This window comes from Loxodonta africana, chromosome 1, assembly GCF_030014295.1.
Source record: "Loxodonta africana isolate mLoxAfr1 chromosome 1, mLoxAfr1.hap2, whole genome shotgun sequence".
Lineage (NCBI taxonomy): Eukaryota > Metazoa > Chordata > Mammalia > Proboscidea > Elephantidae > Loxodonta > Loxodonta africana.
The window spans coordinates 17,964,894-17,979,234 of record NC_087342.1 but is presented as its reverse complement, the minus strand read 5'-3'; the positions used below and the strand labels follow the sequence as shown (position 1 = coordinate 17,979,234).

At 39.0% G+C, this 14,341-nt stretch overlaps 1 protein-coding gene across 4 annotated transcripts in view; it reads left to right on the top strand.

Annotated features, from left to right (window-relative positions):
- UBXN7 (UBX domain protein 7) overlaps window positions 1-14,341 on the top strand; it is a 72,399-nt gene that overhangs the window by 39,174 nt on the left and 18,884 nt on the right. For 2 of the 4 annotated variants that reach the window (XM_064267387.1, XM_064267296.1), the window contains exons 4-7: window positions 488-565; window positions 1,552-1,617; window positions 3,016-3,128; window positions 13,898-14,044. In XM_064267387.1, coding sequence (XP_064123457.1) covers window positions 488-565; window positions 1,552-1,617; window positions 3,016-3,128; window positions 13,898-14,044 — 404 coding nt within the window. The remainder of the gene's footprint in view (window positions 1-487; window positions 566-1,551; window positions 1,618-3,015; window positions 3,129-13,897; window positions 14,045-14,341) is intronic. The other 2 variants (XM_003412945.4, XM_023551672.2) reach the window with 1 other exon arrangement.

The window sequence follows — 14,341 nt, the reverse complement described above, 5'->3', positions numbered from 1 at the left end:
CCTAGATGGTGCTTGGCTACCACCACCTACTGCTCTGACAGGGATCACAACGTAGAGTCCTGGACAGAACAGGAGATAAATGGAGAACAAAATTAAAATTCACAAAAAAAGACCAGACTTACTGGTCTGACAGAGATTGGAGGAACCCCTGAGACAATGGCCCCCGGACACTGCTAACTCAGAACTGAACTCACTCTGGAATCAGACTTTTCAGACAAAGATTAGACAGACATATAAAATAATAACACACGTGAGGAGCATGCTTCTTAGTTGAGGCAAACATACGAGACCAAATGGGGAACTCCTGCCCAAAAGCAGTGACAAGATGGCAGGAAGGGGCAGGAACTGAATGAATGGACACAGGGTACCTGGGTTGAAAGGGGGAGAGTGCTGTCACATTGTGGGGATTGCAACAGCTATCACAAAACAGCATGTGTATAAACTTTTGAATGAGAAACTAACTTGAGCTGTAAACTTTCACCTACAGCACAACAAAATAAACAGATTTTTCTGCTTCTGCACAGAAAAAAAAATACTGATACCCACATAAGTGTGCATGAATGGTGTAAGTATAGATGTATTTTAAACAAACAGGTTTTTAAAATGTGGTTCTGCCTTTTTTTGTTTGTTTTGTTTTGCTTTTTGCACAATAGTTCCTGGATAGAAATAATTATACCCTGTAATGGCAAACTCAGGCTGTTGGGAAGGTTGCTTTGGCCTGGGATAGAGGGCTTTTATGCTCTGTCTGATGTTGCTGCAGTCGGTATTTGGAGCATTCTTCTAGTTACATGCCGGCCAGGCTTGCCATGAGCCAACTTAATAACTTACCCATATTGAAAGGATCGTTAAAGGTCCTTTCTTATTGAAATGTACATAAATGATATGGTAATTTTTTTGCTAAGCTGAAGAATGCATGCATATAGGAAGATAAGGCTTTGATTGTTACATTCTAGATCTTAACTATAAAATACTTAAGGATAGGCTGATAGACACTTTGATAGGGGTATCAGAAGACCTTGGTTCTTTTTAGTGGAATTTCTGTCACTAAAAAGCATTAGGTAACTGTGTGAAAATTTTTTTCCCTAAAATTAAAAATGTTTTTGGTGTTTATAAGACTACATGTGTATCCACACACTACGAGGTAGTTTTTAAATCTTATAGTTTAGAACTTAGTGTTACTCGAGTGTTAGAACAAAGGGTGGCCAGATCCCTTAGACTAACCTAAGTTAGTGTGTGTAGCTTCATCTCCATCTGGAGTCTTACTCAAAATCTTCTTTTTAATACCCATACTTGAGTCCATCTTTTTTACGAAAGTTTGGTCCAGTCTTTTAACTGGGCCTTAATTTCCTCATTTGTAAGATGAAATAGTTGGACTGAAGATGGTTGAGTTAATTATCTGTGGCTTAAAGATTTTAAAATTTTTTGGTTTTGAGGGAGGCCACCATTATGAATCTATCATTGTTTTAAAAACAAGTAACGTGTATAGATAACTTTAAGTTTCAAAATTAATGTTTTAAGAATTTGAATCAATTCTGTTTTTTCTCCCCGAAGCTCCTAAAAGACGACGGCCTGCACGTTCAATATTTGATGGTTTCCGGGATTTTCAAACTGAAACTAGTAGGTATCTATGAACCACTTTACTACTGCCTTTATCGTTCACCTCTTGTAGGTAATTCCAGTGTAGCATAATCATACTAAGTATGATAATGCCTTCCTAAGGAAGCACTTTTATAATTAAAGAGCGGTTGCAGGTTCTAAGATTAGACCTTTTTATTTTCCATTTGAAGAGTTTAAAGTGAGCTTAGATGTAATTTTAAACTTCAACCAGGAACTTCTCTCTCTCTCTCTCCCTCTTTCTATCTCTCTGTGTCTGTCTGCCTGTCTGTCTCTCAGAACAAATAAAGCCCTGGAGAGCGTAGGAAAGCGCCCATATATTCCGCTATAGGTCAAGATCCTGCTTTGCTGTATATGCTTTTTGAATATTAGACCTCATTACTTTGAAGATTTCACCTTATTTAAAATGTGGAAGTATGAATTCAGTCTGCTTTTGATTGTTGTTAACTCCCCCTTGAGGTAAATTGTTCCAAATTCTACACTACTTGGTTATAGCAAAATAATAAGGGAGGCGGAGATGATACGAGAAACCTGGTAATTTACAAGCTTACATAATCAGCTTCTGAATGAGCACTTAAGTGCTAAGTATAATAAAAAAAAAAATGATTTCCCTCAGGATCCCGATACATATGAATGGAAGAAATGACCACAATGAAAATGGTTATTGTAGGGGATTGAAAAACAGAAGAAGAAAAAGACTCTTCACCCAAAACAGCCACTATTAACGTTTTGCCATATTATTCCAAGTTGTTTGGAATAGGTTTATATCTTTCTGAGGAATAATTTGGAATGAAAATCTTGACCTTACACTTTTTGAGGACACAGTAGAGATTTAGCAATGGAATTCTAAGAAAAAACAGGTTTAGAGAATCTGTGAGAAACTCTTAGACTATACTTGATTTTGTAGTTGATGTCTAGAGAGCTCATTGAGGCACGGAGAGGTCTTGTAACTTCGGAGAGAGTTAAATAGGAACCCAAAGTGATTGAGGTCACGCAGGAAATCCTGTGCCCTTCCAACACAGTGATCATCATCTCCCACTGCCAGAATCTTTAAAAATTGGGAATATAACTAGAAATAACAGAAAAGGAATTAGGATCACTTTCAGAAATAGATGAAATGAAAGTATTCTCCTGTGCTGTTAGTTTTGAATACTTGAAGGAAATGATTTTGATTGGTTGACACCATTTTTAATGAATTTAGATATCTGTGTTTGTTCTTGTCTTTAGATATGGAATTCCAGGTCTTAAGACTCCCTCCTACCTTCACGATTTTTTTTTCAGTGTCAACATTAGATCTTTGCAGTAATTGTTTCAGTTCATATGAGGTTTTTTCATTGTGAAATCCATGACAGTGTTTTATTGTATGGCTGATGGAACCTTTCTCATCCCCCTGTTTTGCAGTTCGGCAAGAGCAGGAATTAAGAAATGGAGGAGCAATAGATAAGAAACTAACTACCCTTGCAGATCTGTTCCGGCCGCCCATTGACCTGATGCATAAAGGCAGCTTTGAAACAGTAAGTTGTTGAAAGTTCTAAGCCTTAACTATGAATCCTGTATTTTCAATGCAGTTCTTTTCTTCCTAAGAGGAAAAAAATAAGTTATCAGCATATAGGGAATTGGCATCTTAGTATTACTAAATGATATACCTAAAATTGATTTCTACAGCGGTATATAAGATTGCTTCTTGCGTGGAAGCCCTTTTATTGGCCTTGTGTGGTATCATTGTAGAATCTTTGCCAGTTTGATAGCTTTTTTTAAAAATCTTTTTTTTTTTTCTTAAGTTTGTGTATCTTTGATTACTACTAAGACAGTGTTTGTGTGTGTGTTCGCCATTTGTGAATTGTTTGTAGGTATCTTTTGCCCGTATTTTTATGGGAATTCTAGTGTTAAGAGCTATGGCTGCTGACCCAAAGGTCAGCAGTTCAGACCCTATGGGGTAGCTCTGTTCTGTCCTTTAGAGTATCTAAGAGTCAGAGTTGACTGACAGCACCTAACAACAACAGCAGTGTGTTTTCAAAGAATATATTTAGTTGCAAAGAGTATTCTCTCTCTCTCTCTGGTTTTATCTTAGCTATGACAACCAAAAAATCTAAACCCGTTGTGTCGAGTCGACTCCAACTCATAGCGACCCCATAGGACAGAGTAGAATTGCCCCCTAGGGTTTCCAAGGAGCAGCTGGTGGATTCAAACTGTTGACCCCTTGGTTAGCAGTCGTAGCTCTTAACCACTACATCACCAGGGCTCCATCTTAGCTATAGCCAATGAAAACTTTCCAGAGCAGGTTTATTTGATTTTCTGCTAGATTATAAGCTTAATGAGGATAGGAGGAACATATTTCTTTTCACGTTGATAATCTTGGAGACCCAGTCACTTGTATTTAATAGGAATACAATATTTGTTAAATCAGTGAGTTCAGTTAGGATTTTAAATACTCTTCTGTTGAGGTGTTCGAACAGTGTGTTTTTGGGTATTGACTAGTATTCTAATGCTCTTTTGAATCAGATAGCATTTCCGTAAATGTAAATCACTTAAATTTCATGCAAGTCTTATCTGTTAGGAAGAACTAGACCAAAGAATAACTGTAAAAATTATGAATACCATCTGCATATTTGAGAATGAATTATGATTGTTTTAAAAAATTGCCCTCTGACATATTCTTATATTAATCTAAATGGAGTATTTAAGATAAAAAAAACTTAACTGCAAGCTTGTTCTTCAATTTCATTTGTCTGCATTGTAAAGCCTGAAAGTGTGTGGATGCATGTAACAGAAAACCCAATTCATAGTGATTTGGTCAAACAAGGGTTTACTTTTTTTCTCACATAATCAGTCTGGAGTTGAGGGAATTGTTGATATTTGTTTATCAGCTCAAAGATGTCAGGTTAGCTGTCCCCTCAGTTTTCTTCATCTTTCTTTCATGGCCTTAACGTGACAGCTTCAGTTCCAGGCATTCTGTCTGCCTGTCCTTTCTAGTGTCCTGGTGGTAACACAGCCATCAAGAGAGAAAAGCAGTAAAATGAAAGACAAAAAAGGATCTGAGTTTGTTTTGACATGTTTTCCAATTTCGTTAGACTGCCGATTTGCCCGAGGACTTAATGCAGGAACGCGAAGCTTAATTTTACTGTGGACTCGTAAAAAGCAGTTCCTCAGTTGCTTGTTCATTGAGGGAAATTTCGAATCTCTTTTGATAATGTTCTCTGAACTATGGTTCATTTTCTTAAGTTATATCACCTTTTTTTTTCTATGACCTGTATTGTTTGCATGCTGGTAATAAACTTTACCATCTACAGGTCTTTAAATGACATAAATGACTTCCACCTAAAGCACAATAAATTAAGAAAAATGACAATAAACGATCCCAGAAAAGGTAGGTATTTCATTATGATTCAAGATAAATTCATTCATTTTATAAAAATTAGGAAGGAAGTATGCAAAGTAAGTCACTGAATTTAGAGACGTGAATATTAAAAATTAGAAGCCCAACTGCTGGCTTACTCAGGCAGGGCCCAGAGGTTTGGTCACTGTTTTAGGCTGGGTTCTCTAGAGAAGCAAAACCAGTAAAGTGTATAGGAAGAGATTTATATCAAGGAAATGGCTCACACAGTTTTAGAGGCTGGAACGTCCAAGTCTGTGGATCAGGATAGGCTTCTCCTGATGCACGTAGCCACAGAGGCTGGCGAACCCAAGATCAGCATGTCAGAGAACAGGGCTGTTGCTTACAGGCTGTGAAGATCCACGAATCCCAAAGTTTGACGGGCAAGAATGCAGGTAAGCGGCTACCTCAAGTCCCAAGAACCAGAGGTCAGATGAACAGGAGCCAGCTGCAGGATCCAGAACCAGCTAGAGGCCTTGCCAGAATATCCACTTAAATTCAATGCAGGCCACACGGACAAGGAAACTCCTTTTCAACTGATTGGCCACTCAGCAGATCCTATCATGGAGATGATCATGTAATATCAAATCTCATCATGGAAGTGATCACACCATCATATGACTACCAAACCGCTGAGAATCATGGCCCAGCCAAGTTGATACATAACCTTAACCATTACAGTCACCATATTAGATGTAGATCTGAGCCACATTTTTACAGATTTAGAAACTAGATTTTCTTAGTGTAGCTAGCAGTGATCTTGTTCAAGGGGACTGGCTCATGCTAACCAAATGAGAGACTAGTTAATTCACTTGTTCTTTGAATAAATATTTTATCAAGTGCCTTCTATTGCAAGGCATTGTTCTAGGTGATGGGGATTATATTTGTTGGGATAAAGATTTGACTGCATGTAGTAGATACCAGATTGAAAAAACACCAACAACAACGAACAGTGGCTTAAACAAGGTAGAAATATAGGCTCTTAGGATGGTTCTGCTCTGTAAAGTTATTAGAGGTATAGTTGTTTCTGTCTTGCTCTGCCATCCCCTAGATCTTGCTTGCCCTTGTCCACATGATTCAAGACGGCTTACCCCCATGTTTGCTTCCCAGTCTGCATGGAGGCAGGAGGAGTCTGAGAAGGGTACCCCCTCTGCCTTTTAAGGCACAACCTGGAAGCTGTACACATTACTCCTGTCATTGATCAGAGCTTGGCAGCATGCCCACACCTAAATGCAGGGGCCACTGAAACATCGAGGTACTTGATCCAGGTGGATGTTGTGCCAGCAGGCATGAAAACAACATTAATCTCCTTGTATATCTCCGTCAGGGCTCTTGGGTGACCAGGTGCATTGTCAACGAACAGTAATATTCTGAAAGGAATCTTTTTGTCTGAGCAGTAGATCTCAACAGTGGGCTTAAAGTATTCAGTCAGCCATCTTGTAAACAGATGTATTGTCCTCTAGGCTTTGTTGTTCCACTTGCAGAGCAGAGGAGAGCAGAGGCCCCAGGATTTCCAGATAGGAAATCAGCATTGGCTTCCCCTTAAGGCCCAGCCGCAGCAGCCCCTAACAAGGGAGCCAGCCTGTCCCTTGAAGCTCTGAAGCCGGCATCAGTTCTCCTCTCCAGCTCTGACAGTCCTAGACGGCGTTTTCTTCCGATATAAGGCTGTGTGTCTGCATTGAAACCTGTCGTCTGGTGGAGCCGCGTTCATCAGTTACCTCAGCTGGACCTTCAGGGTCACTCGCTGCAGCTGCTACATCAGCACCTGCTGCTTCGCCTGGCACTTCTATCTTATGGAGACGGCTTCTTTCCTGAACCCTTGCGAACCAATCTCCGCTAGCTTCAAACTTTGCTTCTACAGCTTCCTTCACCTCTCTCAGCCTTCAGAGAATTGATGCAAGTTAGGGCCTTGCTCCGGATTAGGCTTTGGCTTAAGGGAATGTTGTGGCTGGCTTGATCTTCTGTCTAAACCACTACAGCTTTCTCCATATCAGCAATAGGCTGTTTCACTTTCTTAACCATTCATGCATTCACTGGGGCAGCACTTCTTAATTTCCTTCAAGAACTTTTCCTTTTCCTTCACAACATGGCTGTTTGGCGCGAGAGGTCTAGCTTTCAACCTGTCCCAGCTTTCAATATGCCTTCCTCACTAAGCTTAATCATTTCTAGCTTTTGATTTAAAGTGAGAGACATGGGACTCTTCCTTTCACCTGAACACTTAGAGACCATTGTAGGGTTACTGACTGACCTAATTTCAATATTGTTGTGTCTCAGGGAATAGGGAGGCCTGAGGAGAAGGAGAGAGGTGGGAATAGCTGGTCAGTGGAGCAGCCAGAACACATAACATTTATTGATTAAGTTTGCTGTCTTAAATAGGTGTGGTTCACGGCCCCTCAAAACAATTACAGCAGTAACATCAAAATCACAGATCACCATGCCAGATACAATGATAATGGAAAGGTTTGAAATATTGTGAGAATTACCAAAATGTGGCACAGAGACAGAAAGTGAGCACCTGCTGTTGGAAACATGGCACCGATAGACTTGTTAGATGCAGGGTTGCCACAAACCTTCAATTTGTAAAGAACACAGTGTCTGTGAAGCTCAATAAAACAAAGTATGCATGTATAAACAAAAACAACAACTAATATATAAATTCTGGGTTGTAATAGGATAAGGAGAGAGAATACTGTTTGGGGCCGTTAAGGTACACATGTTTTTACAGGCAAGTTGAAAGCAAGGTTGATTTTTTAGATTTGATGCATGTTTGTAATTGTGAGGAGAGAGGACTGTTTTACACAGGAAGATCTGGGAAGATTTTTGAGAGGATGAGATTGAGTGGACACCTGAATGAAATGAGGGAATGCAAACAAGGGGACGATCCAGGGAAACAGCAGATGAAACCTAAGTGTAAAGGCACTACGTTGGAAAGACTTTGTGTATTCCTGGTACAGCTAAGAACACCTGCCTAGCTTGAGCTGTGTGACCAAGGCACTTAGTATAAATAGTCTGACCTGGGCAAGCAGACATTTCTTAGGTTTTCTTCATTCTCTGCTATCCTGTAAACTTGTGGACAAAGGACTTCATATAAATGCAAGTGAAAATATTTTAGCTAAAAATGGAGCCTGTTCAGTAACAAATATCCAGCTTTTCTAAATAAACTTCATAGCTTACATTTAGTTTTATTCAAATTAGACAAATTATAGAAACATTAGCACACAGGTAAGGAAAAATAATTATTTCCCCTTCCATAAAGAAGTACCATGCATATTTTAACATACTTCCTTCTTGACTTTTTACTATGCGTGTGTGTTTATTGTACATTTTATTTTTCATCTGTATCTGTCTAGGATTGGGAGATATGTTGGTCTCCCACTGTTTCTCCTTTGTTACAAATAAACCCTGTCATATACTTGTCTATTTGGTGTAGCCACGCTTGCCCTTGGGTCTTCCCACAAGGGCTTTTAAATGTTGATCCAGTACAACCTAATAGATCCAAGAGGGAAGGTTCCTCTTTTTTCCCGTGGCCCCTTCTCACCTCTAGGCGTTGACTCATGTAATTACTGTACTTTGTGAGTTTGTCTAAGAATCTTTTATACTCTCTCCAGATATTGTTCCTTTGTCTGAAGTTATGCCTTCTTTGAGGCTTTCCTTCCCTTCTAGCAATAATTTCTTTTTGCTATTTGTTTATTTTTATTCTTATTATTTTTTATTGTAAAAATATATATAACATTTGCCAATTAACATTTTTTAGGTATACAATTTGATGACATCAGTTACATTAATTATATTGTGCAACCATCACCAATAATCATTACCATATTTCCCATCACCATAAACACTAAACACGAACTCCCCTTTTCCCCTTCCCTTCCACCCCTGATATCCACTAATAAATTTTGGTCTTCTTGCCATTCTTGTGATTTCATGTAAGAGAAGTCATACAATATTTGTCCTTTTGTGATTGATGTATTTCACTGAGCGTAATGGTTTCAAGGTTCTTCATGTTGTAGCGTGGATGAGGACTTCGTTTATCTTCATAGCTGAGTAGTATTCCATTGTATGTATGTACCACACTGGTTTATCCATTCATCCATTGATGGACATTTAGGTTGTTTCCACCTTTCGGCTATTATAATAGTGCTGCAGTGAACGTTGGTGTACATGTGTCTGTTCGTGTTGCTGCTTTCAGGCCTTAAGAGTGGAATTATTGGATGATATGTTAGTTTTCAAGGAGCCCTGGTAGCACAATGGTTAAGCACTCAGCTACTAACTGAAAGGTTGGCAGTTCGAACTCACCAGCTAATCTGTGGGGTAAAAGACCTGGCAATCTGCTCACATAAAGAATATAGCCTAGGAAACCCTACAGGACAGTTCTACTCTGTCCTGTAGGGTCACTGTGGGTCGGAATTGACTCAACAGCACACAACAACAACAACAACAATGGTAGTTGTGTGTTTAACTTTTTGAGAACCACCAAAATGTTTTCCACAGTGACTATACCATTTTACATTCCCACCAGCAGTGGATGAGACTTCCAGTTTCTCCAGATCCTCACCAACATTTGTTATTTTCCATTGTTCTTTTTTATCTCAGCCATCCTAGTGGAAGTGAAGTGGTGTCTTGTGGTTTTGATTTGCATCTCCCTGACAGCTAATAACGTTGAGCATTTTTCATGTGCTCGTTGACCACTTGAATATTCTCTTTGGTGAAATGTAGCAGTAATATCTTAATAGTGTCTTCAGTGTGGATAGTACCATTTCAGAGTTTCTTTTGCTGGTATAAGGCTTCTCACTGGTGTAAGCTTCATGAGGGCAGGGATTTTTGTGTTTTGGTAACTACTGTAACTCCAACATCTATAACTGTACCTGAAACATGGTATTTCCTCAATAAGTTTTGTTGAATGAATGAATCTGAATTAATGAAAGATGAATGTGAATGGATGCATTTTAAAAAACAAAGAACTCTCCATTTTTAAATCTGGGCTAATGTTTTTCTTCAGCTAAGGCAGTTTATTTATTCACTCATCACCCCTTTATTAAAGCCTATACGTGTGCTATAGTGAAGTCAATAATTGAAACACTGTTACTTCCTAGGAGCAAGTATATTTATATACTTTAAAATAAGTCCTTGACCAGTTAGGGATACTTCTTTTTGAACTTGGGTTTTCATCTATGGAACCAGTAAGTAAATATTAGAAAATAATATCATCTGGGGGATTCATATAAAAAATACAATAATAGTATTTGTAAGATTGTATAAATTTTCTTAAAACAGAAAATTAGGTGCCATCGAGTCACCTCCAACTCATAGCAACCTTATGTATAACAGAACCAAATGTTGCACGGTCCTGCACCATGCCCACAGTTGTTGCTCCGATTAAGCCCATTGTTGCAGGCACTGTGCCAATCCAACTCATTAAGCATCTCTCTCTTTTTCACTGACCCTTTGCTTTACCAAAAACATGATGTTTCCTTTTCTAGTGATTGGTCTTTCTTGAGGATGTGCCCAAAGTAAGGAAGACAAAGTCTCACCACCCTTACTTCTAAGGAGCGTTCTGGTTGTACTTCCTCCAGGATAGATTTGTTCATTCTTCTGGCAGCCCATGGTATATTCAGTATTCTTTACCAGCACTACAATTCAAACATACCAATTCTTCTTCCGTCTTCCTTTTTCATTGTCAAACTTTCACATACATATGAAGCAATTGAAAATACTGTGGCTTGGGTCAGGTGTACCATAGTCATCAAAATGACATCTTTGTTTTTTAACACTTTAAAGAGGTGAGGTCTCCTGCATGAAATTTGCCCAGTGCAATACGTCATTTGATTTCTTGACTGCTGCTTCCATGGGCATTGATTATTGATCACTTACAGTGTTATACTTCAGGATAGACCTTGAAGTGTTTTTGACAATGAATGCAACATTTGTTCCTCTTCAGTTTGTGGTTTCCTCCTTTCTTAGTCTGGGTTCTCTAGAGGCACAAAGTCAGTGAAGCATATATAGATACATATAGAGACAAATTTATTTCAAGGAAATGGTCCACACGGATGTGAGGAACTGGCTCACGTAGTTGTGAGGCTGGCAAGTCCCAAACCCGTGGGTCAGGCAACAGGCTGAAGACCTTTGATGGATCACATGGTTGCAGGGGCTGGTGAACCCAAAACCTACAGGTCAGGCGGCAGGCCAGAGACTTACGCAGGGTTATGTCCCAAGAACCACACGACGAGAAGAGTGCAGGGTTGAGAAAAAAGAGTGAGTTTCAGAACATACATACCAGACCCCCAAGGCAACACCTCTTAAAACTGATTGACTGTTCATATTAGATCACAAAATGGAAGGTGATTACATAGTGTATACCAAACCACTGAGAATCATACCTAATAACCAAGTTGACATATAATATTGCCATCACACTGGCATAATAGAACATATGATTATTGGATTCAGTATGGCCAATACCACTCCATTGGTATTACCTGGGATATTGATCTTCAAACATTTCATTGTTTGACAGCTTCCAATTCGTAATGTTATGTTTTCTAGTATCTCCAAAGTGATTTATGTTCTTTCATTGATTCTTAAGATTTTCCAGTATCAAACTACTTTGGAAAAGAATATTGTTCCAGGACAAAATTATTCAAAATTATGGCTTTCATGTCATTTCCTGTCTGTAAAGGTTTGAGGTAGTGTTTGCTCATTTGCTCCTCTGCCATTTTTTCCCCATTCAGCAACATTTCTTAGGCGTTGATGGTAATGAGAAACTGTCTAGGCAGAAAGTACTCACTCATGATGAATGTTTGTATGCTGTGAACGGGGGAGTCTTGTGGAAATCATTCTCAAATGTCCTTTGATTCTATAATCTTTTTTTTTTATTCTATAATCCTGTTTTTTGATATCTATTCCTACAAAAACAACCCTAAGATACAAAAAATCTCCAGGAGTTTTTACTAAAATGTTTAAGGTGATTGTATAAAATTGCACCTGGCTAATAATTGAGAAGGAGGCCCTGGGTGGTACAAACAGTTAAATGGGCTTGGCTGCTAACTGAGTGGTTGGAGGTTCAGGTCTACCCAGAGGTACCTCAGAATAAAGGCTTGGCTGTCTACTTCCAAGAAACCAGCCATTGAAACCCTATGGAAGCAAAGTTCTACTCTGACACACATGGGGTCACCATAAGTCAGAATAGATTCAGCAGCAACTTTTTTTTTTTAATAAAACAAAAACCCACTGCCATCGAGTAGATTCCAATTCATAGCGACCCTGTAGAACAGAGTAGAACTAGAACAGCCCCATAGAGTTTCCAAGGAGCACCTGGTGGGTTCGAACTGTTGACCCCGTGGTTAGCAGCCATAGCACTTAACCACTACACCACCAGGGTTTCCTTTTTTGTTTGTTTGTTTTTAAATAACCAAGAAATAATTTGAAGAGCAATATATTTGTATAGAGGAATCCGGCGCAGATGGATATATTTGGAAGTATGTGTAGAAAATGATGCAGTGGAAAATAAAACAACATAAAGTAATATATACATGCTGGCTACAGCTATTAAAGGAAAGTTGTGTGTGTTTATAGGGATTGGAAGAGACTTATGAGAATTATGTGACTTGTTAACCTTAAGTTTGTAGACTCTTTTTCAGATAAAGATGTTTAAACATACATTAAAAATTCTATTACAACAATGGTGGAAAGAGACAGAAAGGGCCATGTAAACCAGAGACTACATCAGCCTGAGATCAGAAGAAGTAGATGGTGCCCAGTTACAACCGATGACTGCCCAGATAGAGAACACAACAGAGAATCCCTGAGGGAGCAGGAGAGCAGTGGGATGCAGACCTCAAATTCTCGTAAAAAGACCAGGCTTAATGGTCTGACTGAGACTAGAAGGACCCCAGTGGTCACGGTCCCCAGACCTTCTGTTAGCCCAGGACAGGAACCATTCCCAAAGCCAACTCTTCAGACAGGGATTGGACTGGACAATGGGATAGAAAAAGATGCTGGTGAAGAATGAGCTTCTTAGATCAAGTAGACACTTGAGGCTACTTCTGGCTAGAGGGGAGATGAGAGGATAGAGGGGGTTGGAAGCTGGTGGAATGGACACGAAACGAGAGTGGAGGGAAGGACCGGGCTGTCTCATTAGGGGAAGAGCAATTAGGAGTACATAGCAAGGTATATATAAATTTTTGTATGAGAGACTGACTTGATTTGTAAACTTTCACTTAAAGTGTAATAAAAATTTAAAAAAGAAAACCCAGACCCATTGCTGTCGAGTCGATTCTGACTCATAGCAACCCTATAGGACAGAGTAGAACTGCCCCACGGAGTTTCACAACTGTAAATCTTTATGGAAGCAGGTTGTTACATCGTTCTCCTGCAGAGCGGGTGGTGGGTTTGAACCATGGACTTTTCAATTAGCGGGCGAGGTCTTTAACCACTGTGCCACCGGGGCTTCTTGTGCTTGTATACCATTGCCATTGAGTCATTTCCATCCCATAGCGGCCCTGTACTCATCTCTGTACATGCTCGTGTTGTTTCAAGATGCATCGTGATTGTAAGAACTGACATTTTGGCACTAATACAAAACAGAATAAAATTATTGTATTCAGGGAAAAAAATGGTGGATAAAAGAGAGTTGACTCAGCAGCAACTGTTTTTTTGTTTTTTTTTTTAAATAATTGAGAAATAATTTGAAAACAGTTCATTTGAATTTGAGAAATGCTTGAAAATAGTATAATTAATATGTACATATGCAAATTAAATGTAAGTCGTGGGAATATACATAAAACTCTAGGTGTCATACTTGAAGAAAAACAGCATGTATATGAAAAGAGGACAGCTTCCGAATTCTGAAACACAGTCAGTCACTAGGTACAAGTTATTTCTAATAAATGTGTGACTTTACTCTTACAGGCCAAAGAGTGTGGCCAGATGCAGAATAAGTGGCTGATGATAAACATTCAGAATGTGCAAGACTTTGCATGCCAGTGCCTCAACCGAGATGTATGGAGCAATGAAGCTGTGAAGAATATTATCCGGGAACATTTCATTTTCTGGCAGGTGGGAGGAAGAGTGAAATTTTCTACAATGTGGGAGGTTGGAAGGAAGAGTTGGGTTAGAAATGGGAAAAAAATAATTGATACCTAAGTTAAATTATGACATAGAAAAAAATAAAACCACCCACAGTGGCTGAAATAGTAAAGACGAGAAAGAGCAGCAATGAAGAGCTCCCAAGATGAGGTGGGGAAAAAAGAGAACCAAGGCATATAATATTCATACCCAGAAGAGTTTAAGGTAGAAGATGGAGCTGTACTGTTATAATTTTAAATTTTCTAGTGGCCACATTAAAAAAAGTAA